Here is a 22,654-nt window from a genome sequence, read left to right as displayed (position 1 = left end):
CCTTCATCTTAATGGTGGAGATGTGGATCTTCGCCGTTTTGGCTTTCAGCTTACACACTAATATCAGCCCTTATTTATGTATTTATTTAATTTATTTTGAGAGTGTTATGTAGAGCTGGCTAGACCCAAGGGTATCAGAGCGCTTTCCAAGACATGTGAAACAGATACATGTACAAGACATAGAAACCCTAGCATTGGTAGAAGGATTACAGGTTGATATAGTCTATCCGGAAGGGATATAAAATAGAGCAACAATTATATATGTATACCAAAAAATAGCATATGAAACAACATTATCCATTGGTGCCTCTTTGTTCTGTTGAAAACTCTTGAAACAAAGCAATGTTGTGTTATATTTTCTATTTATTGTACACTATATTTGATTTACAATAGGTATATAAATGAACAGTAGAATAGAAATTATATAGTTGAATTGTAAGACTTGTACCATACTATACAACAACAAGCCTTACCATAAAATGACAGGCCGTGCCAAACTATATAATGACAAGCATACTATACCATACTTTACAATGACAGGTCACACCATCCAAACGATTTCAAATACTTATGTTATACATACTATCATATTATATAATAATCATTCTGAACAATTTTATGCAAACTTTTTACAACTTGGCTAAAAAACATTGGCAAATGCAATAGATCTAACATAGGTGAGATTAATTCACTAATTAAAAAGTGAAAAAAAAGGCAAAGCCCAAAATGTTTAAGTGCCAGACTGCAGGCTTTCCTTATGTTCATCAGAAAGTAAAAAAAATAAGAACATGGAATAGGACAGTGGCGGACACACAAGTAGGTCCCGCACAAGGACGGGCTACTTATAGTTTCGAATTTGAATCTTTCTGCAGAGATTGATCGTTAAACCGTTAGTAATGAAGGAGAGCACAAGAAAAAAGTAGTAAAGCTGATATTATTCTTAAAATGTTTTGGTCCCAAACTACGGCCGAACAGGCCATACACACCAAGAAACAAAACAAGAACTTGAGAAATGTGATATTTCACTTTCATGAACTTTATGGCATATTTTCCATGAAATATACTTTTCCCACACCGTTAATAATTATTAGAAATTAAATTATTCAGTCTATTTCCACAAACACAGCAGAAGGTGCTGACAATCTCCTACCTGAGCAGGGACCTGTGCACAGACTCCTCACAGTGCAGTAAGGTGAGGAATGTGTGCACTGCATCAGTGCACACATTCCTCACCTTAGAAGAGCCCAGCTCAGCCCCAGATGCCCCCGGATAGAAGAGACCAGGTCAGCCCCCCAAGAGCCCCCGGATAGAAGAGCCCAGCTCAGCCCCCCTAGCGCCCCCGGATAGAAGAGCCGAGGCCACTGGATAGAAGAGCCCAGCTCAGCTCCAGAGCCCCCCAGATAGAAGAGCCCAGCTTAGCTCCAGAGGCCCTGTGATAAAAGAGCCAAGCTCTGCCCCAGGGGCTCCACGGATAAAAGAGCCCAGCTCAGCCCCAGAAGTCCCCGGATAGAAGAGACTAGCTCAGCACCCCCAGGGCCCTTGGATAGAAGAGCCCAGCTCAGCCCCCCCAGGGCCCCCGGATAGAAGAGCCAAGCTCAGCCCCAGATGCCCCCGGATAGAAGAGCCCAGCTCAGCCCCAGATGTCCCCGGATAGAAGAGACCAGCTCAGCCCCCCCAGGGCCCCCGGATAGAAGAGCCCAGCTCAGCTCCAGAGGCCACTGGATAGAAGAGCCCAGCTTAGCTCCAGAGGCCTCGTGATAGAAGAGCCAAGCTCTGCCCCAGGGGCTCCACAGATAGAAGAGCCCAGCTCAGCCACAGTGGGCCCTGGATAGAACCCTGCGTTGTTCCTTTCTATACATTATTTCTGTTTCAACTGGAGCATAGCATATTCTGTTCCATCAGTATCCAAAGTTAAGTTGTGCTCTGACCTCCAGTACAGTTGCACAATACCTTTTGTTTCCCAGTCCTCTCCAGTTCCCCCTCTCCTCCAGCGCTCAGACTTCACCCTCCAAATTCTAGCATCGTTCTGCCCTATCTTTGCTAATTTTCACTAAGATAATGTGTAGTGGCAGCTTTGATTTTTTTCACCATTTCTGTTTGCTAAAAAAGGTATTATTTCTCAGACACCAGTTATTAACCTGTTTTGGTCCCTTTGGTATTTGTTTAGTGGCCCATCCTTGAGCATGATGAGACAATGTCCATGTCCCTGTTTCCATTGAGCTTGCGTTACTCTTCACTGTAATGGGAACCCAAGAAGTGATCAAGCCTAGTGTGCATTTTATGCACAGCAGTATAGTCTCATTTGGATGCATCCTGCAACACATACCACTAAACTCAGGTCTTGTCGGCACTTCCTGCCCTTCTCAGACACAGCCGTCTGGGGTGGGAAGAGTTTGTGATATGGCCACCCTGGGGAATTGTGTGTGTCCTTTCTTTGGGGCGTACACATGAAACCCTGCTCTCAACATTTAGGCCCAGATGTAGGTAAAATAGATTTACCGATTTTTTATTACCGATTTTTACCGATTCGGTAATTAAAAATCGGTAAATCTAAGGGGTGGATATGTAGGTATTCCAGATGTGCTGGAATACCGATTCTGAAGAATTCGGTATTTACCGATTCGGTAAATACCGAATCGGTAATGCCCATTCATTCCTATGGGCTTTGAAGCCCATAGGAATGAATGGGCATTACCGATTCGGTATTTACCGAATCGGTAAATACTGATTTGCACAAGGGTGCAGGGGGGTGTCACTTTGACACCCTCTGGCACCCCCAAAACAGGCTCGGGTGCCATGTGGCAGGCATACATGCCCTAAGAGCAGGTCTGCCTGTCACATGGCATAGGTGTGCATGCACACATGTGCATGCACACCGGAATGGGTATTTTACCATCAAATTGGATTTGATGGTAAAATACCGATTCTGTAAGGCCTCTGGGACTCTGAAGAGTCCCACCTACATCTCGGTGCCTCAGAATCGGTACATTTACCGATTTTTTTATTTTACCGAATCGGTAAAATTACCGAATCGGTAATTTTACCGATTCGTTAAAATAATGCCCCCTACATACCTGTCACCCATATACGGTCGGTAACGGCCGAAAATACCGATTTTCCGCCGTTACCGACCGACCTACATCTGGCCCTAAGTGCCATCCACTTACATCAGCTACAATGTCGCAGTGAAGAGAGCATCTCAACAGTACAGCCACCGCAGTCCTTTAGTTGGGGTCAGGGATGAAATACTTCTGCTGGAAGCACCTCAAGCTCATACAATGCTAATCTTCTTAAAAAAAAGAGGTTTGGATGCAGTCGGCATATAGCACTAAAAACAAGAGGACCCCCTTTTCACCTGGGTATTAAGCCCCCTAATGTTCTAATATTTAAACTAAAAAATGTTGGTCCCCTCCACATGGGTTGTCTCACCCCTGAGTTATCCGTGACATATTTCCAAACCTTACTGGGTCTTCTTCCCAAGAATTTAGGTCATTCCCTATCCTCTGTCTGCTCTCTGGGTTTCGTTACCCTAAAACTCTCCTCTGAACCAACCAATGCAAAGAATAAACTCCAAACAAGGTGTCAACCATATCCTTCCCCCTCTCAGACACCAAAAGGGCAGAGGGTCATGTCACTTTGATGACATTTCAAAGATATCCACGTCCGAGTCAGTTGAGCCTCTCTAACACTCGTGCCCTCCCCTGTACTGCTTTTCTTGCTGCTTCTTAAAGTTCCCCTGCTCCTAGCTTTACCTTTAGTTTTGTTGGTTGAGTCTTTGGGATTTTTGAAGAACGTTTGTCTCCCTGCTGCCATTATATCTGCAGAGGGCTTTATTGGTTACTTGGTACTTTGCAACTCCTTTCATCGGCCTGCACTCTGCAACCTAGCCTATGCACTCATGGTGCTCTTACAGCCAAGAAGGATGGCCCAGCTGCTCCTCCACCCACAATATCCAACAAGCTTCTGTAAAGGATTTAAGTTGATATAGGGTCTCACATGAAGATGAGCCTCAAAATATGACCCACCGTTGCAATACACAAGACAAGTGCAGTGTTCGCTGGCACTCCTTTGTGTCCCCAATAGGGGTTCAATAGTTCCCCAATTTTATTCAATTCAATAATCAATGAATCTTCCAACAGTTTTTCACTTGAAAACCAAGTTTATTGAATCCTTAATGAATTAATTTCATATTTATCCATTTCAATCTTTTCATTGAATGTTCAAGCTTTGAATCCTCAATGCGTTTTGGACATCACTGTCCTTCATCAGGGGTAACATTTGTTCTACAGAAAAAAACATGTTCCACATATTGGTTATTATATTGTTGAAAAGAAATATGATATAAGACATGCAGAAGAGGCGTACACTACACACCTAAATGAGTTAGGTTATCTCAGAGGAAAGCAAGTGATTATCTAACAGTGATGTTATGATAATGAGCTGTACCATGTTGATATATTTCATTAAACAAAAATTGTTAAATAGTTTTTCTTGTGTTCTGTAGCATAAATTTAACCTCCTGATGAAGGACAGTCATGTCCGAAACGCATTGATAGTCAATAAACGTAATTTTCAAGTAAAAAACAGTTGGAAGATTCATTGATTATCGAATTGAATAAAATTGAGGAACTATTGAACCCCTGTTGGGTACACAAAGGAGTGCCAAGGGGACTCTGCTCTTATCTTGTGCAGTGCAACAGTGGGCATAATTGAAGATGCTGTGGATCAGTGAGCAATACTCCATGGGCACCCAACCATTACTTTTGAGTTACGGAGATAATTTAGGGGAGTTCACTGATCAACACCTTTACACCTCAAGCGAGTGCCCCATCTATATACTCCGTTGATGGAGAGAAACATCAAGAATGCTTGAAATTCACTGGCATTTCTACAGTATTATAGAGGAGAGATCCTGGTACAGAGCAAATTTATGACCCTCAAAGATGATCTGTTTCATGTTTCAGGCAACCTCCCTGATGCTTTCTTCTGCACGACAACAGTGGAGACATATTAGGATATCCGGGGTCTGATTTCTGCTTGTGGCTTGTAAATCTACTCGGTGTGTGCGGTCCAGTGTACTATCTCGGTAGGGCATGTTTAAAAAGTCTTGTCACAAACTCTTCTAAATTGTCCCCTTCTGCAGAGCGTGGTACCCCTTTGATACTGATGTACTGTCTCCTAGAATGTTTCTACATACATCCTCCAGATATATGTATAATATGGCTGAGCAGTCCAGTACCAGAAGAACCTCCTGCCACAGTACCACTGTCTCCTCTTCAAGCGCATCTCTGGCTTTCTCCAGCGCCAGGATCCTATTTGCCAATTTTGTTCATGTTTTGCGTGAGGGTTTAATGTCGCATTTAACTTTCTTGTGCAATGCTGAGAAATCCTCCCACAGTCCCCAGAAGAGCTCCCCCATGAACGAGCTTGTCAGTGGGGGTTCCGCAAGTATATTCTCCTGGTTCGTTTGAGGATTTTTAATCGGTAAGCCCCCAGTAGACTTTATCACTAAGCCCTGCCGTGTGTGCCCGATCTAGACAGTATGCCTCCAATACTGGAAACCTTATTCCCTTAGTGGAAGCCATTGTAGCCATTTTCCAGTGCTACACATGTTCTGTCTGACTTTTTTAAGTCACGTCCTTTAGACAAGGAGTTGAAGTTGCCTAGATTTGAATATCAATGCAATTCAGAATGTCTATTCTCTTCTTGCGGCACGTGCATCGCAGGGGAAACTACAGACAGCTCATCCTTGCTCCACCACTTCCAGTCTTCTAATTCAATCACACATTCTTTCACCACTAAAACTCTTGTGGGCGACAAGAAGCGAGCACGGCCATTGAGGCGATGTCACGGAAGCTTGACTCTTACCAAATTCCCCATACCAGCATGCAATACTTCATCTGGGCATCTGATCCACTGAAAGCCTCTTCTCCTACTTTCTCCACAAGTAGGTGAAGTATCTCTATCCAAGGTCTACTGAGTTTGGAGCCTGGCACCAGCTCTTCAACAAGACAAAATGAGATAGCTAGGTGTCACCATTTAGAGTGGTCTGAATGTCTCACAGACGGTTCTTCAATTCTGTGTCCAAGCCAAACTATTTCCATGCAATAACGGAACCTTATCTTTAATCACCCCATTACAGAGTTCCACTAACCCAATCCTCCCACTTAAAGCTGATCAATCAAAAACTCATCAAAACTGTCACTCAGCAGAATGGCTCTGGATTGTGCCTGGCCTGCCAAAGGTGATGTCTGTGCCATAGGGGAGTGAAATGCTGTACATACTTTCCCAACACTACACTCAGTGTTCATGAGCAAAGAGATCACACCATGGATAGTGTTAATGAGCTGTATTACATCAATGAAGGGTTTAGCCTCGATGGAAGCAGAATCTGGCCCTGGCGGAGGGGTATCGTTAGTCGAGCAAATGAGAATATTTGAAATAACACTTGCCATGATGATACTTCTGCGATTCATTTACATTGTCATTCGAGTTTGCATTCATGGGCTCACCAATACTAAAGGCTCTTTTTCCTGTTCTATCTCTTTTTCCTAGGTCTTTCTGCACTCTTCGCATGAGCAAGCCTGTCACCTGTTACCACCTCTATCTCAGTCATGCGTATTCCATTCTGACTGCCTATATATAATATTCGGGTAATTTGGGAAGGACCTGGCATTATTTGCTCACTTGCTTTAGCCGTAAATACCCTGTTGCTCAGTAATGTAATATTGATATTTTGTTTTGTTTTTGCACAAAACATATATTCAGAAAGCACATAAACTTAAGAGCTATTTCTCCCTTTACAAAATCTATACATCCCAACTGATAAAAATAAAAACCTGGCATCTAAGCAAGATGTAACTTATAAGTTGAATTGTGATTCAACATGCATAATTTCTAATATCTTAAAAATAATTCATAAGCCACAAAACCGATATAGCCTTCTTGGTGGGGCACCCTGTGATTTTGGTCCATAAATTTATGTCAGCCATTGGCTCTAACTGGCTCAGTTTAATCCCTTATGTCCAAACGCTGGTATGGACTTAGTTTACATATAGCTACAAAACATGAGTCCCCACTTGTTAGGTCGAGCCTAGAGCAGCCCATGCACTGCTTGCTCGACTTTAGTAAGGGGCTGTTCAAAGTGCTACCCGCCGGCCACCAGCTTACGGTTACGTGCACAAGCACGCGCGCCTCGCTCAGCCTCTCCCATCATTGCTGTGCGCGCATTCCTCGCGTGCTTAGCACAGAGCGCGTCATCGCATGTGTAAGGAGAATGCAGTTCAGGTTAAAGTCTGTCTATATTATATATAAACACTGTATATGCCGATTTATAATTAGAAAGTAACGACAGTGTGTAATATTAATCACTTTTCAATAGTTTGAAATCCATTTGCTCACTGTGATGACCTTGCCTTTAAATGATAAAAAACAGAATTGACTGAATCAGCCTTCTAAGATAGCCGCAACATTGTATACGCGTTGTACGTCCTTCTATTTCCAAGACTACCTAGTTTGACGGGTTCTGGAGGGTGGTGTGTTCCTGCTGTCGCTGGTCAGAGTCAAAACAGCTACAAGTGTGGACAGACCGCCTGTGGCGACCATGGGCTCCCCTGTGGCGAGTACACAAACGTAGCCACAGGACTCTCCGCTGACTGTAGCCCAGCCGTGGCAGCCCCTTAAACAGAGCGCTGTCCCTGAAGCAGCAGAAGTTTCCTAAAAGGTTGGGCTGTCTCGGGAGTGTACCACCACTGCTCCTCCCTACCACCACAATTTACTTTACCATTCTTCAGGTGTTTCCTCATGCGCCTAGTGCAGCAGTCCACAGGGTTACATCATTTTTGCATAACTGAATGCATTCCAGAACTTCATAGTTTACGATTAATATGTCATGAAGTAATTGCGATTTCGTTGGTTCGTGCCAGACATCATCGTGAATAAGATGGTTCCAAGATTGTAAACCTGTTTCCTTGGTTTGGGCTGTCACGATAACAACACTGAATACTTTTCTACCGGGTGTTTACAGCAGTATTCTTGTACAAAGGGCGTCTCTATTTTAAGATTTTTATTAATTTATTTACAAAGTAGCAACAAGCATTGGCATAGCCAATAGGTCTCGCCTTTGGGACCTTATAAGTGTTCAGCCATGCAATAGTTTATGTAGTTGCACCAAGGATATTGTGCTGCATAACTAAATACTTATAAGGTCCCAAAGGCGAGACCTATTGGCTATGCCAATGCTTGTTTTTAATCTTCATATGGTAGTGCCAATGTATAGCAGTTTACGTGGACAAAGATACACACCAATAACGCCTCTTGGACATTAAGCTGTTAAAGAATTTTCGGTTCTACATTTGGGTTAGCAAGCGCCTTTACAATCTTTATCTCAGCCGGAACACATTCGTCAGCTAAAGAAGCCCTCTAAATGGTCGGTGGTGGCATAAGGAGTCCTAGGGAGGTGGATCGAGAACGCCTTCATTCATCGTCCACTACATCTTGGCAGGTGCCTGAAGGTGCCATCTGACCTCCCTATAATAGACTTCTACAAATTTGAATATTCATGTAGAATCGTCCATTTTTCATCAATACTTTACTTACTTTGAATTCTGTAGCCAGGTATGAACCTCATTGCTGGTCTCGTTTATTTACCGGTAACCTCATGTGAGGCTTTGAAACTTTACCCATTGCTAAATCGAGGAGATATTGTGATGGCCCCAGTAAGTCAATTTCTTTATAATAAGCCTGAATTTCTACAGCAAATTCTCTTTGGTCTCAAAAGCTCACCACAGGATGGGATCATATCAAGACGTGGGGTGGTTGAATTTGGAGCACACAATAGAATGTGCTGCTGTCTCCATTTTCCAAACCATTGTCAATCACCAAGTGGTGTACTATTTAAAGAGTGCGCTGCACTAGTCTGCACTGTGCAGCACCTTTAGTTGGGTGTACCGGGCACAGACCAGGGCAGTGCGCCCATTGACAGATAATGTGCTGCCCTCAGGGCAGTTTGGAACTGGCCTTTTGCTCTGGAGCAGCGTATTAGTGAAAGGCAGACCCACTTTTTAAAGCCACTGGTAAGTCTTCTCTTTACAGCTGGCAATATGGCCCGCAATGCAAAAGGGGGTAGAGATTCCCCAGCAGGTGAGTGCAGTGAGTGACTGTACCCGCCTGCAGAAGGGACAGCTGCAAAGTATAAGGGAACTCTTCTGTCTCCCTCCCCCACACCCTTTCAAGGTGCACCTTCAGAGAGTGCGAACACTGTGCTCCAACCCCCTGTGGCACAAAGTTAGCACAACCCTTTGCGGCACACTGTTAACAAACACCCTGATGGCCTCTTTACCTCTGCACCTGCATAACAAGGCACAGGCATAGGGTCAAATGGTTTCTTCATTTCCCCCATTGAAATGAGGAAACACCAGCTTAGGATTGTGCTGCTGCTATATCTGCACCCGGGGCCTACAAGTATCTGCAACCCCGCTGCAGTATCAAAGGGATGGATGTCACGCCAAACTCTCCATTCACAGCACCCAATGATCAGCCACAAAACACATGGGAGCAAAGGAAAAAAAAGTCATTAAACATGCACAGTTATTAAACGGAACTAAATCCATTACATTTATTTGCATTTGCTTAACAACTGATGTGGGTTGAACATTTAAAACTAGTACTAAATAAAATCTTTAAGTTTAATAGCACAAAAAAATTAAAGTTGATTAATAATCACATTTGATAGGGCATATTCTGGGTTACATGTAACAAATCACATTTGAATAGAACAACTTCCAAATCAATACTTTACGAGTTTAAGGGCGTAACATACAATGCAATCAGAGTGTCCAAACAGATCGCTTTAGCTCCATTGAGTATCAAAAGACTGAGGTGCTACTGTTGAGACCAGAAGATTCACCAGATGCCCTTCTGAAGGCCCTCTGCATGGGCACGCCATGATTCACTCCCACACGCCCTGCAACCTGGGAATCACTCCAGAGAAACCTTGAGCCTAACGTGAGAACATCACTAAAGGAGGTCCCACTACTGGCGGAATTGCACGTGCTGCAAAAGGTGATGCTGATTTCAATGGTGGTCATCAATGGAGTGGATTACTGAAAATGCAATGTGTGAACCGGCCAGAGAATAGGACAAGAACCAAAAACAGGGGGAAAAATCACAAGACCTGCAAGATAGGCACAAATCACCCACTCTGCTTTCACTCAACTGGTTCTTAGTCAGGCAAATATTTGAATTTAAGAACCTCAGTCTTTTGTACAAGGTCATTCAAGTACCACACGCTCACCAAGACAGTGCAATGCTAGCAGGTGAGCTGCTGACGACGGGCTACTCAAAACAGACCATTTATTCACACCCAAAATAAATAAACATTAGGGTATCGATCTACACGTGCTGAAGGTTCTTTTCCATGGAGCTCTCTTCTTTTACATTTCATGCGATTGTAAAGCCCTTCTTTATGTGGGGCCTTATCTAAGTGAGATTATTTTAGCATACACATGAGAATACCAACCCCCCTCCCAGCGCCTTGAGACCCTCACGGGTGAGTAGCGCCTTGAGACCCTCACTGGTGAGTAGCACGCTTTACAAACTCATGATTGATTGATTGACAACATACCTCTTTCAAATCTCCTTCTCTCAAGTGCATAGATTTCATGTAGTTATTACGTCAGCTATTCTTTTTCATGACTAACACCAGGTTATACAATATTTGCTCCCAGGATTAGGGCTGCCACTTTTGGCTTTGGTTCCTTTAACCCATATCCAGTGCAAAGTTCTCAGTCTTGCAGTCTCTCTGCTGTGTGAGATAGGGCTCTTTGCTCCTCTCACATTTACTGTATGTTATCACTTTGAGATTTAAAGTTGGGTTTGTTTCTCACAATTAATAAAGGTCCCAAGTTCCTCTCTTTGCGTTTTGTTTGATGGCCTTTCCATGATTACCAGGTTGTTGAAGAGTTTCTCATATTCACTGAATCAACTCTCCCTCCTCTTGTATTTTCTGGGATGGCTCCTTCGAGTCCCTGAATAAAGGCATTCTTCTTATATTCACTGCACATAAGGCTTGTCTTGTGCATTTGCAGATAGATCTTTAGGTTTGAGAACAGATTATAACCTTTCCCACATTCACTGCATTTATGATATTAACATGTGTTCTCTGATGACTCCATAGCTCTTTTAGGTCACGGAAATGGATGCCACATGTCGTACATGAATATATTTTCACCTTTGTGGGATTGCTTATGGAATGTTATAAGTACGGGCAGAGTAAATATTTTCCCAGATTCACTGAGTGTATATGTTTTCTAAAAGTGAGTGTTCACTACTGGTGCAGTAGGCAAACTAACTGATTAAAACCCCTGGCACAATCAATGCAAATTTAAGGTTTTTCTACTGTATGGGTGCTGATGGATTCCAAGGCTTGATAGATCACTGCAACTCTTTTCACATTCACTGCACAGTGTGGGTTTTAGCCTGTGTGTGTGTTTTCTAATGACCTTTAAAGGTTGATATTTTTATGGTTTTGCCTTGTGTGTTTGCTGATGGTTCTTTAGGTTTGATGATTGCATAAAGCTTTTCCCACATTCATTGCATTTGTATGGTTTTTCTCCCGTGTGTGTTCGATAATGACGCTGCAGGTGCATCAACCGATTAAACTTCATACAACATTCACTGCAGGTGTATGGTTTTTCTCCAGTGTGTCCTCGACTATGACATTTAAGGTTTGTTAACTGAGTAAAGCCCTTTCCACATACACTACATATGTATGGTTTTTCTCCAGTGTGTATGTAGTGGTGGCGCTGTAAGTGTTCTGACCGATTAAAACTCCTACCACATTCACTGCATGTGTATGGTTTTTCTCCTCTATGTGTGCGCTTATGGCGCTGTAGAGTTAGCAACCGATTAAAACCCCTACCACATTCTTCACACTTGTATTGCGTTTCCCCAATATGCAACCACCGGTGATCGCTAAGGCTAGATAAGTGAGTGAAACTCTTGCCACATTCACTGCAGGTATGTGGCTTTTCTCCAATGTGTGTTCGGTAATGGCGATGTAGGTGGGATGGCTGATTAAACCCTTTACCACACTCAATGCACACATGTGGTTTTTCTCCTGTATGTATTCGATGATGAAGTATTAGATGTGCTAACTGAAAAAAGCTCTTCCCACATTCACTACATATATGTGGTTTGTATCCCGTGTGCATTTGTTGATGCCTCTTTAGGTTTGCTAACCGATTAAAGCTCGTCTCACATTCACTGCACTTGTATGGCATTTCACCTGTGTGTTTCAGTTGATGGGTGGCAAGTATTGCTGAGGTAGTGTAACTCTTCCCACATTCACAGCACGTGTATGGTTTTTCCCCAGTGTGTGTCCTCTGATGGGCCTTAACTTTTGAAGGTTTACTGAAACTCTTACCACATTCAGGACATGGGTGTGGTTTTATTCCTGAGTGTATCTGCTGATGAACCTTAAGACTTGAAGAGCGAGTGAAATGCTTCCCACAGTCCTTACATGTGTTTTTTTTTTCTACTCTGTGAGTTTTCCGATGAATCTTTAGACGAGATGGTCCATTACAGGTCATACCACATTCACTGCATGTGTGTAGCTTTTTTTTCGTTTGCACTGAACAAATGCGCTTTGGGTTCAATGATTGTTTAAACATCGTCTCACCTTCACTATGCTTGATTTATTTCATATGTGCGTTACTAAAACTCATCCCACATTCACTGCACGTGTATTTTCTATTGTTTTCCGATGGGTTCCTGAGTTTGAAAATTAACTGAAGTGATTAATACACACTGTAAATGTAAGAAATTTCTTGTGGCATTAGAATATCCAGTTTTTATATTTCTTTACTGACTTTTATAACACCGAAGCACAAAGGGGCAAATTAAAGAAGCAACGTACATTAAGTACTTTCAGAACCCAACAACAGATCGTGCAGATGACATGGGTTTTTAGAGCACTCCGAACCTTCAGTTTGCCGTTCCTGGCTTAGGTATGATGGTGGACATTTGAGAGCATGGTTCCAAGTTAGGATTGCTTTCAGTATATACTGGACTGGATTTCTTCACCAATGAGCCATCGCATTTAATCGAATTTGAAAGATATTTCTATGTTTACTGCATTGATATGGTATTTTTCTCACAAGTTTACAAATTTAACATTAGCACTAAATGGTCACTAAACATTTTTTCAATTTTCAGTTGTCTGGTTCACCATTAGCATTGGCTTAACCGTTGAACTCTTTTTCTGGCTGCTGTGGACTGACTTACAATGGATGTACTATGTTCCAACATCAAGGCAAGAGTTTATTTATAAAAGTGTATAATTACTGTGCGCATTCCAGAACCAAGATTGGATTTGGTCCACTTTTTCCATTTGTCGGTGCGATCAATGCATTGTATTCACCGTGCACTCAGCTCAGATTCTGAGATCTGCTTCATTGATGTTTCTCGAAAGTGATGTATCTGTTCGTGTGTGCATTTCCATTTCTTACTAGATTCTTCTAGCTCCCAACACTGAAGACATTTATTTGAAGTCTTATTGGAGCTAATATTTCATTTTTTAATTTCTTTATTCTTCATGTGTCCACCTTTAGTTGTGTGAAAAGATAAAAAAAAGACATTTAAAATTATTTAGACTGTCTACAGTGTGAAGTACAAAATGAGGCCAATGTGACAATATCTTTAAATAAATTCTAAAGCATGTGATTTTAAAACATTAGATCTTTCAAGCAAACAAAAATGTAACTAGGTAGTGAAATATCCATATGATGTGCTCTATATAGTGCATGTCAAAGAGGTGGTCTGTGTTATTATAAACAAATCTGTTTCTTAGCACGTGATATCTCTCTCTCAATATATAAAGTCAGCTTTCCCTGCGTACTCTATGTCACCCAAAAAACGTTCTCCGCTTAACATGAGGATGCTAATTCATATATTTTAACTAATAAGTCCCCTTCCTCAGTGTGCAAACATGATTAAAAAAAGCCAACTGAAGAATATGAAAGCAGTAAGTGACCTTTTTTCCTGACTCTGTAATATATACCAACAGAATAACATGGTTTGCAAAATACTGAAAATATTCTACAACATTTATTCCCCAGAGACAAAATCGAGAGTGGCCCCTTTACTTCTCTTGATGAACTGGTGTCCATCCAGAAAAGTAGTCGCAAAATCTGCATCACCAGTTCCCAATTCAGGGGAGAACTCTTGCCTCTACTTTAGATTTATTGAAGATGACGGGAGTACTCTCTTAGAAATTTCTACATACTCTACTTTGGATTACACGTGATATTTGAACTATATGGAGATATTGGACTTACAGATGACGTATGGAAACCCGATTGGTTTGAGGAGAATTGATTTAATCTAGTGTTGTATTATACTGGACCATAGACAGGTTATACCTGGAATGTGGTGTACTATCTCGAGAAGAATCCTTATGCCCTGATGAAGTCATTGGGTGATTATTTCCCGTGACGAAACACATGTCGGCTTGGCTATCCGGCTACATTCTGTATGATTTCAATGAAAATTATATGAAGATTGAATATTTGATGCAAACTTCACGATTATGAAGAGAAAAGAAAGAGAAATAAAGGAATTGACTGAATGAACTTTGAATATGGAAAGAATTTGATTTAGTCTCTTTTCTCTTGGACTTACTAATCTCTTGTGTTGTGCTCGGGAACAATAACCTGTTCATTCAGGGGAGAACTCAGTAGTCATACAAGTTCAATACATGTCAGATTTCTCCATGAGCATGATACAAATCACAAAATGTTGATAGAGTGTCTCTCTTTTATTTCACGACTTACCAATAATTTATTTATTGAACCATAACAATGGAAGTGTTCATTAGACCCAGCTGGAATTTTTTATTCCACTCGTGGAATTGGAGGAATTTGCAACTCTGCGTTTCTTTTTTAACACAGAGTTCCGACCAAGTTTCGCCAATCGCAGTGTGATCATTTATTTCCGATTTGAGCAATGCAATGACAATGGGAGTAACACAAGGCTCCAGCAAGCGGGCTGGTGAACGCAAGCCAGATTTGGCATCCTCCATTATGATTTCTGTTTGATAGGAAGCCTGCAGGCATGATTTTCCAACACGAGCGGTCACAAGAGTGCTTGGGGTTAGACGGCTGCTTCTGGAGTATATTTTCTACTCGAGTGACGGCAAAATCAACTCGAATGGACGCACGCTGTTACGCACGATGTGGTGCAGTTTGCGCTGATTTTTTAGCACAGAACACACCACCCAGTGTTAAACCGCAGCAGGACATGCATTCTTTGCAACTATAGGCAGAACTCCGCAGTTTTCAAGTAACTTCACATAATTCTGTGGAGTGAAATTCATCGAGTTCCGCCCTCCCTTAGTGTTCCTATGATCTATTTAAATAAAAATTAAGCCTTATTACTTCATGTCGGGGAGCATTGATGCGAAAATGATGAATTCTAGCATTGTTGTATAGTGAATGAAAAAGATGCAAGATAAAATAGTGTATATTTGCGTAAATAACGTGTGGACAAACAATTGAGAGTACCGATCCATAGTAGAGGCGCTGCTTGTTTGATATAGAGATTTGTTTAGTTTAAAGCAGTGCACGGACTGTGATCCTACCAGGCATTTGTGACACTTGCACAAGGCACTTTACCTCTGTATTCGGTGCAGTGCATAGTTATTGAGCACCTCTCAATATGTGTCCATTAAACGAGGTCAAAGGGTTTTGTACGCATGATACTGCCAAATGTCAAGCCTTGTTTTGGCTGCTTCCTGGCGCTATCCCTCCCTATCGTTTGCAGACTGGTGTTGCTGCATTATACTCAGGGCTCTGCTGTTCACACCCGTCACCTTTATGATGTAACCACTAGATCACACTACTGAAATGTAAATGTAAATGTCAAGGTATTTGTAGAGCGCACTGTCATCAAGCGGTTTCCTGGCGCTATTACTCATACCGCTGTGGAACCCTTCCTGGCTTTTCCTGTGAAGTGTCCACTCCTGGGCACCCCCAGGGTGAAGCCAGGCATCCTAGCGCTGTTGGGGCCTTAAGCAAGCTATTGCCCAGAGTTGCAGCGTGGGGCCCATGATTAGAATAGGCACCGAGGCGAGAATTGTCAGGTCCGAGGAAATTGAGCCCAAGACCCGCAGAGGCGGGAATTGAACCCTGGTCCCGGGCCGGAGCTCTGCATCAGGGTCTGCCGCTCTAACCATTGAGCCACACTCCTCCAAGTTTATTACAATAAATTTGATTCTCTTAATTCTTAGACAAGAATGCAGACGTTTCCCTGTTTTATACTTTACAATTACATTACGGTCCTAATGAAACCGAGGTTGCACTCCGAGCAAGGACAGCAAAACTTAGGTGAGATAGGATGCAGAGTGGCCACTCTTTCTCCTTCTTTCATGAACACCTATGATGAGAAATAAGGGACAAAATCCAGTGAATTCTGCTTTCTACTAAAAAGCAAATATTTTATTGCCTATAATCAGTTTAAACTGAAAACCAAAATCCTTCTTCCAAGATTTGGGACATGCAGCCTCCATGGTAGTACCAGGGACACACTAACAGTCGGCCTCACTCTTAACTCAGTTGGATGTAAGGTGAGAGGTGTGTGAGTGCAGGTTGAGAAGTGTGTGGGCGCAAATGAGAGAGGAGTGTGTACTGTAAGTGCAAGAAGTGCAGTGATTATCTGTATGCAGAATAAATAGTGTGTATTATAGGTGCAGGGTCAGTGTCATAAGCTATCAGTCTTGGGTGAGCGGTTTGTGTGGTGAGTGTAAGCAGTGAACATGTATTATGAGTGTAAGGAAGTCAATGTGTATTGTGAGTGTAAGGAGAGCAGTGTGTATTTTGAGTGTATGACGAGCTGGGTGTATTGTTATTGTAAGGAGACCAGTGTATATTGTTAGTGTAAGGTGAGCAGTGCGTACTGTGAATGTTAGGAGAGAAATGTGCATTGTGAGTGTAAGACAAGCAGTGTGTATTGTGAGTGTAAGGAGAGCAGTTTGTATTGTTAGTGTAAGGCGAGCAGGGTGTATTTGGAGTGCAAGGAGATGAGTGTGTACTGCAAGTGTAAGGGAATCTAAGTACTGTGAGTGTAAGGAGAGCAATGTGTATTGCGAGTGTGAGGAGATTGGTATGTATGGTGAGAGAAAGGAGAGTGATGTGTATTCTGAGTGTAAGGAGATAAGAATGTTTGTGAGTGTATAGAGAGCAGTATTTATTGTGAGTGTAAGGAGAACGGTGTGCATTGTGAGTCTAAGGATAGCAGTGTGTGGTGTGAGTGTAAGGAGATTGGTGTGTATTGTGAGCGTAGGGATACAAGAATGTATTGTGCGTGAAAAGAGAAGTATTTATTGAGAGTGTAAGGAAGGTAATGTGTACTGTGAGTGTAAGAATAGCAGTGTGTGGTGTGAGTGTAAGGAGATCGGTGTGTATTGTGAGTGTAAGCAGTTCCGGCAGAACCCAGAGATTCCGACTCCCTCCCTTCCTCTCCTAACCCACGGAATTCAACTGCGGAGTACCCGAGGGACCTTCACTCAGCCCCACGCTCTTCAACATCTACATGGCCCCCCCATTGCCGCCATCGTCAAACAGCATGGGCTCACCATCGTATCCTACGCCAACAACACCCAGCTCCTCCTCTCACTCCCGAACAATCCAGAGGACACCAGACTTTGTTTCCAGGAAGGTATGAAGAACGTGGCAGCCTGGATGAAGGACAGCTGCCTGAAGCTGAACTCAGAGAAGACCGAGGTTCCCCAACTCAGTTCCTGCACCTCCGCCTGGGACAACACCTTGGAGTCCACCCACCCCTATTGACCCCACCCGGAACCTCAGCATCATCCTTGACTCCTCCCTATCCATGACCCGCCAGATCAACACCGTCGCCTCCACCAGTTTCAACTGGCTTCGCATCCTCCGTGTGACCGTCGCAGCCAAAACCTGGAAGGAGCTCCCTGTGAACATCAGACGCTCTCTGACCCTGCAGACATTCAGGAAGGTCCTCAAGACCGGGCTCTTAGACTGACCCAGAACTGCCACCTCCCCCAGCACCTTGAGGCCCTCACGGGTGAGTAGCGTGCTTTATAAACGCCCGATTGATTGATTGATTGAGTGTAAGGAGAGCGGTGTGTATTATGAGTGCAAGGAGACTGGTGTGTATTGTGAGTGTAAGGACGTCAGAATGTATTGTGAGTGTAAAGAGAGCAGTGTTTATTGTGAGTGTAAGGAAGACAATGAGTACTGTGAGTGTAAGGAGATTGGTGTGTGTTGGATTTGGCTCTTTTTGCAGGGTCATCCCTGCGCTTTTTGCCTTCCTCCTATATTTTATTCTGACTTGTTGTTGCCTATTTTATGACTCTGGGCACTTTACCACTGCTGATCAGTGCTAAAGTGCATATGCTCTCCCTACTGTAAATGAATGTATTAATTGGTGATTCCATGATTGACTATTTGGTTTAATTGTCAGACCCTAGTACAGTACACTGAGTGTGCCCAGGGCGTGTAAATCCAAATGCTGCTAGTGGGATTGCAGCACTGGTTGTGCCATCCACAGAAGCGGCATTGTAAAATGTGTCTAAGGTCTGCCATTGCAGAGCCTGCATGCAGTCTGGAACTGTCATGCTATCTGGGCAAATGCACCCACTTGCCAGTCCCTAAACCTTTCCGAGCTCACCGACTCCGTCCTGACGCCGTCACCGAGTCGTTGCCTGCTCTGCGATTGGTGGACACCGCGACGTGCAACGCTTCGCTAAACCGACTCGTACTGCTCTGACCGACGCGGTCACTGCTGCGGACTTCGAGTCCTGTGAACGCACTGGAGTTGGGCACCGCCTCGCACACTTCGTGACGCACCGCCCAACTCACCCCGCAAGCTGGGAGCACCCCAACGAAGCACCGTCTCACCCTGCAACGCACGCCTTGAATCCACCGACTCCTTCAACGGGCCGCTGTCTGCAACGCATCGAGGGACAACGCGTCCTGCAAAGCTTTCTTTTCTGCACCTCGACGAACACTGGAACCGGCTCGCACATCCGTGCCAGACGCACCAAGTAAAAGGTACTGTGACTGAGTCAGTCGACATTTGAGCGGGCCCGGACCGACGTGGTCCGCTGGATTTGTTAGACTTGGTCTTATTCCAACAACGCTGTAGCCGGACCATGCTACCAACTCACACAGAACTTTGATTTAAGCCTTTTTAACCAGAACTCTTGAAATCTAATAGTACTGTGGATTATTTTTGTCGTTTATTGGTCTTGTGGTACCTTTATATAAAAGAATACTTATTTTTGATATAAAAACTTGTGTGGTGTCCATTTGTAGTGTTGTCACTGGGTTACTGTATGTGGTCACAAATGCTTAACTTACAACGCCTCTGAGATAAAGCCTTGCTGCTCGTGCCAAGCTACCATGGGGGTGAGCAGGGGTTATTTTAAGAGTGTAATCCCCTTATCCTGACTAGAGGAGAGGGTCCCTATTTGTCACAAGTACCTACCTGTGCCAACCAGAGACCCCCAATTCTAACAGTGTATATTGTGAGTGTAAGGCGAGTAGTGTGTATTTGGAGTGTAAGGTAATCAGTGTGTACTGCAAGTGTAAGGGGAATGAAGTAATGTGATTGTAAGGAGTGCAATGTGTACTGTGAGTGTAAGGAGAGCAATGTGTATTGTGAGCGTGAGGAGATTGGTATGTATGGTGAGAGTAAGGAGAGTGATGTGTATTGTGAGTGTAAAGGAGATAAGAATGCCTTTTGAGTGTAAGGAAGGCAATGTGTATTGTGAGTGTAAGGATGACAGTGTGTGTTGTGAGTATAAGGAGACTGGTGTGTATTGTGAGTGTTAGCAGATCAGAATTGTTGGACTTGGCCCGTTTTGCAAGATCATCCCTGAACTTTTTGCCTTCCTCCTACATTTTTCTGACCTGTTGTTGGCTGTTTTATGACTCTGGGCACTTTACCACTGCTGATCAGTTCTGAAGTGCATATGCTCTCCCTACTGTAAATGAATGTATTAATTGGTGATTCCATGATTGTCTATTTTGTTTACTTGTCAGACCCTAGTACAGTGCTCCGAGTTTGCCCAGGGCGTGTAATTCCAAATGCTGCTAGTGGGCTTGCAGCACTGGTTGTGCCACCCACAGAAGCGGCCTTGTAAAACGTGTCTAAGGTCTGCCATTGCAGAGCCTGCGTGCAGTCTGGTACTGTCATGATGACTGGGCGAGTGCACCCACTTGCCAGTCCCAGAACCTTCCCTTGTCTTGTCTTGTCTTCATATTAGTCACCCCTATGGTAGGTCCCCGGGCAGGGTGCATTGTAAGTATAAGGTAGGACAAGCCCTGGTGTGTGTGGCATGTCCTAATAGTGAATTAGAGCCATTTTCGTTTTTCACTATTGCAAGGCTACCTGTTTTCCATAGATCAGAATGGGCTGCTAGCTTATTACATGTTTATAATCCTAACAGACTCAAAGAACATGGTAGAAATGTGTGTTTAGTATGCCTGGATTTTAATATTCTGTGTTTGCAAATACCACTTTTAGAAAGTAGGTATTTGCTTGCCTAACCATTTAAGTCTGCCTCTGCGAGGTTGTGTATTCCTTCGTCTGGTTTTGTGAGTGACAGGGCTGGGCCTTCCCTCTAAAATGTTGGCTCCACCTCCTGGGGTGCGGCTGTTGTCTCTGCCCTGCACACTGAAAGAAGAGAAGGAAGACTGTCAACAAAAGTGCCCCAGGACTGTACTTGCCTTCCACAATGCTGCCTCCACTTCCTGTGGGGCGTCTGATGTTTCTGCCCTACACTGTGAAAGGAAAGGAGAATTCTGGTAAACACAGTGCTTCAGAACTGGTTTTGACTGGGCACAGTCCCCTCTCCCCTCAGAGAACAAAGGATTTGTGGTATAAATATTGGGACCTTGAAACCATGAAATTAGATCACTTCTGGACTTACAAGACGAAACCTCTGCGGAGGAGAGGCACCTGAAGAAACTGAGGAGAGACTATTCCCAAGCTGAAGTGCTGCTAGGGGATTGGCCTGCAGTGGTTGCCTGACTGCCAAAGAGAGGAGAAAGAACTTTGTGGACTTTACTTTCAACTTGTGAAAAGGTCTCCAATGGCTTGGAAAAGAGCTTGCCCCCTGACCGAAGTCTCAGGACCAGTAGACTTCACCAGCCTTTGTGAATTGCTGCTGGAAACAGGGAGCTGTGACCGACTCTCACGACCGGCCCGGTGTCCTGTAGGCACCGTATCAAGCAACGCCCGCCTAGAGCAACGCAAGCTCCGAGCTCACTGACTCTGTCCTGATGCCGACACCAAGCCGTTGCCTGCACCGCGACTGGTGGACACCGCGACGTGCAACACCGCGACGTGCAACACCTCGCTACACCGACTCGTACTGGTCTGACCGACGCGGTCACTGCTGCTGACTTCGAGTCCTGTGAACGCACCGGAGATTGGGCACCGCCTCGCACGTTTTGCGACGCACCACCCTACTCGTACTGCTGTCCGGACTGATCAACGCCAGCTCCCAAACTCCGGCTCTATCGCCGCACCGCAAGCTGCAAGCACCACATCGAAGCACCGTCTCGCCCTGCAACGCACGCCTTGGATCCACCGACTGTCAACAAGCCGCTGCCTGCACCGCATCGAGGGACAACGCGTCCTGCAACGCTTCCTTTCCGCAACGAAAAACCACGATGAACACCGGAACCGGCTCGCACATCCGTAAACGTAAATGTAGTAGTACTTGTACATCCGTGACTGCCACCTCAAGTAAAAGGTACTGTGACTGAGTCTGTCGACATTTGAGTGGGCCCATACAGACTCGGTCCGCTGGATATGTTAGACTCTGTGTTATTTCAACAACGCTGTAGCCCGTCTGGGCTACCGACTCGCATAGAACCATGATTTCAACCTTTTCAACCAGAACTCTTGAATTCTAATAGTACTGTGGATTATTTTTGTCGTTTATTGGTCTTGTGGTAACTCTATATAAAATATACTTATTTTTGATATACAACCTTGTGTGGTGTCCATTTGTAGTGTTGTCACTGGGTTACTGTATGTGGTCACAAATGCTTAACTTACAACGTCTCTGATATGTGAGTACAGGGTGAGTCCTGTGCCTTTTACAGAGCAGGGTGACTGGATTGCCTATGTGAGTGCAGGGTGAGTCTGTGCCTGTGTGTAGAATGAGAGTAGTGCACATGTGCATGCAGGGTGAGTGGTGTACCTATGTGGGTGCATGGTTAGTGGTATACCCCTCTAAGTGCAAGGTGAGTGGTATACCCCTCTGAGTGCAAGGTTAGTGGTGTACCTATGTGGGTGCAGGGTTAGTGGTATACGCCTCTGAGTGCAAGTTGAGTGGTGTACCTATGTGGGTGCAGGGTTAGTGGTATACCCCTCTGAGTGCAAGGTGAGTGGTGTGCCTATGAGGGTGTGGGGTCAGTGGTATACACCTCTGAGTGCAAGGTGAGTGGTGTACCTATGTGGGTGCAGGGTTAGTGGTATACCCCTAAGTACAAGGTGAGTGGTGTGCCTATGTGGGTGTGGGGTTAGTGGTACACACCTCTGAGTGCAAGGTGAGTGGTGTGCCTATGTGAGTTCGGGGCTAGTGGAATACCCCTCTGAGTGCAAGGTG

General features: G+C 44.1%; 1 protein-coding gene across 1 annotated transcript in view; it reads right to left on the bottom strand.

Annotated features, from left to right (window-relative positions):
- Window positions 1-9,588: 9,588 nt before the first annotated feature.
- LOC144826115 (uncharacterized) overlaps window positions 9,589-22,654 on the bottom strand; it is a 173,487-nt gene continuing 160,421 nt past the window's right edge. The window contains exon 3 of the mRNA XM_078684516.1: window positions 9,589-13,604. Within this exon, the coding sequence (XP_078540642.1) occupies window positions 11,520-12,671 (1,152 nt within the window). The 5' untranslated portion in view covers window positions 12,672-13,604 and the 3' untranslated portion in view covers window positions 9,589-11,519. The remainder of the gene's footprint in view (window positions 13,605-22,654) is intronic.

This window comes from Lissotriton helveticus, chromosome 3_2 (assembly GCF_964261635.1).
Source record: "Lissotriton helveticus chromosome 3_2, aLisHel1.1, whole genome shotgun sequence".
Classification (NCBI taxonomy): domain Eukaryota; kingdom Metazoa; phylum Chordata; class Amphibia; order Caudata; family Salamandridae; genus Lissotriton; species Lissotriton helveticus.
This window is presented reverse-complemented; position numbering and strand designations above follow the sequence as displayed.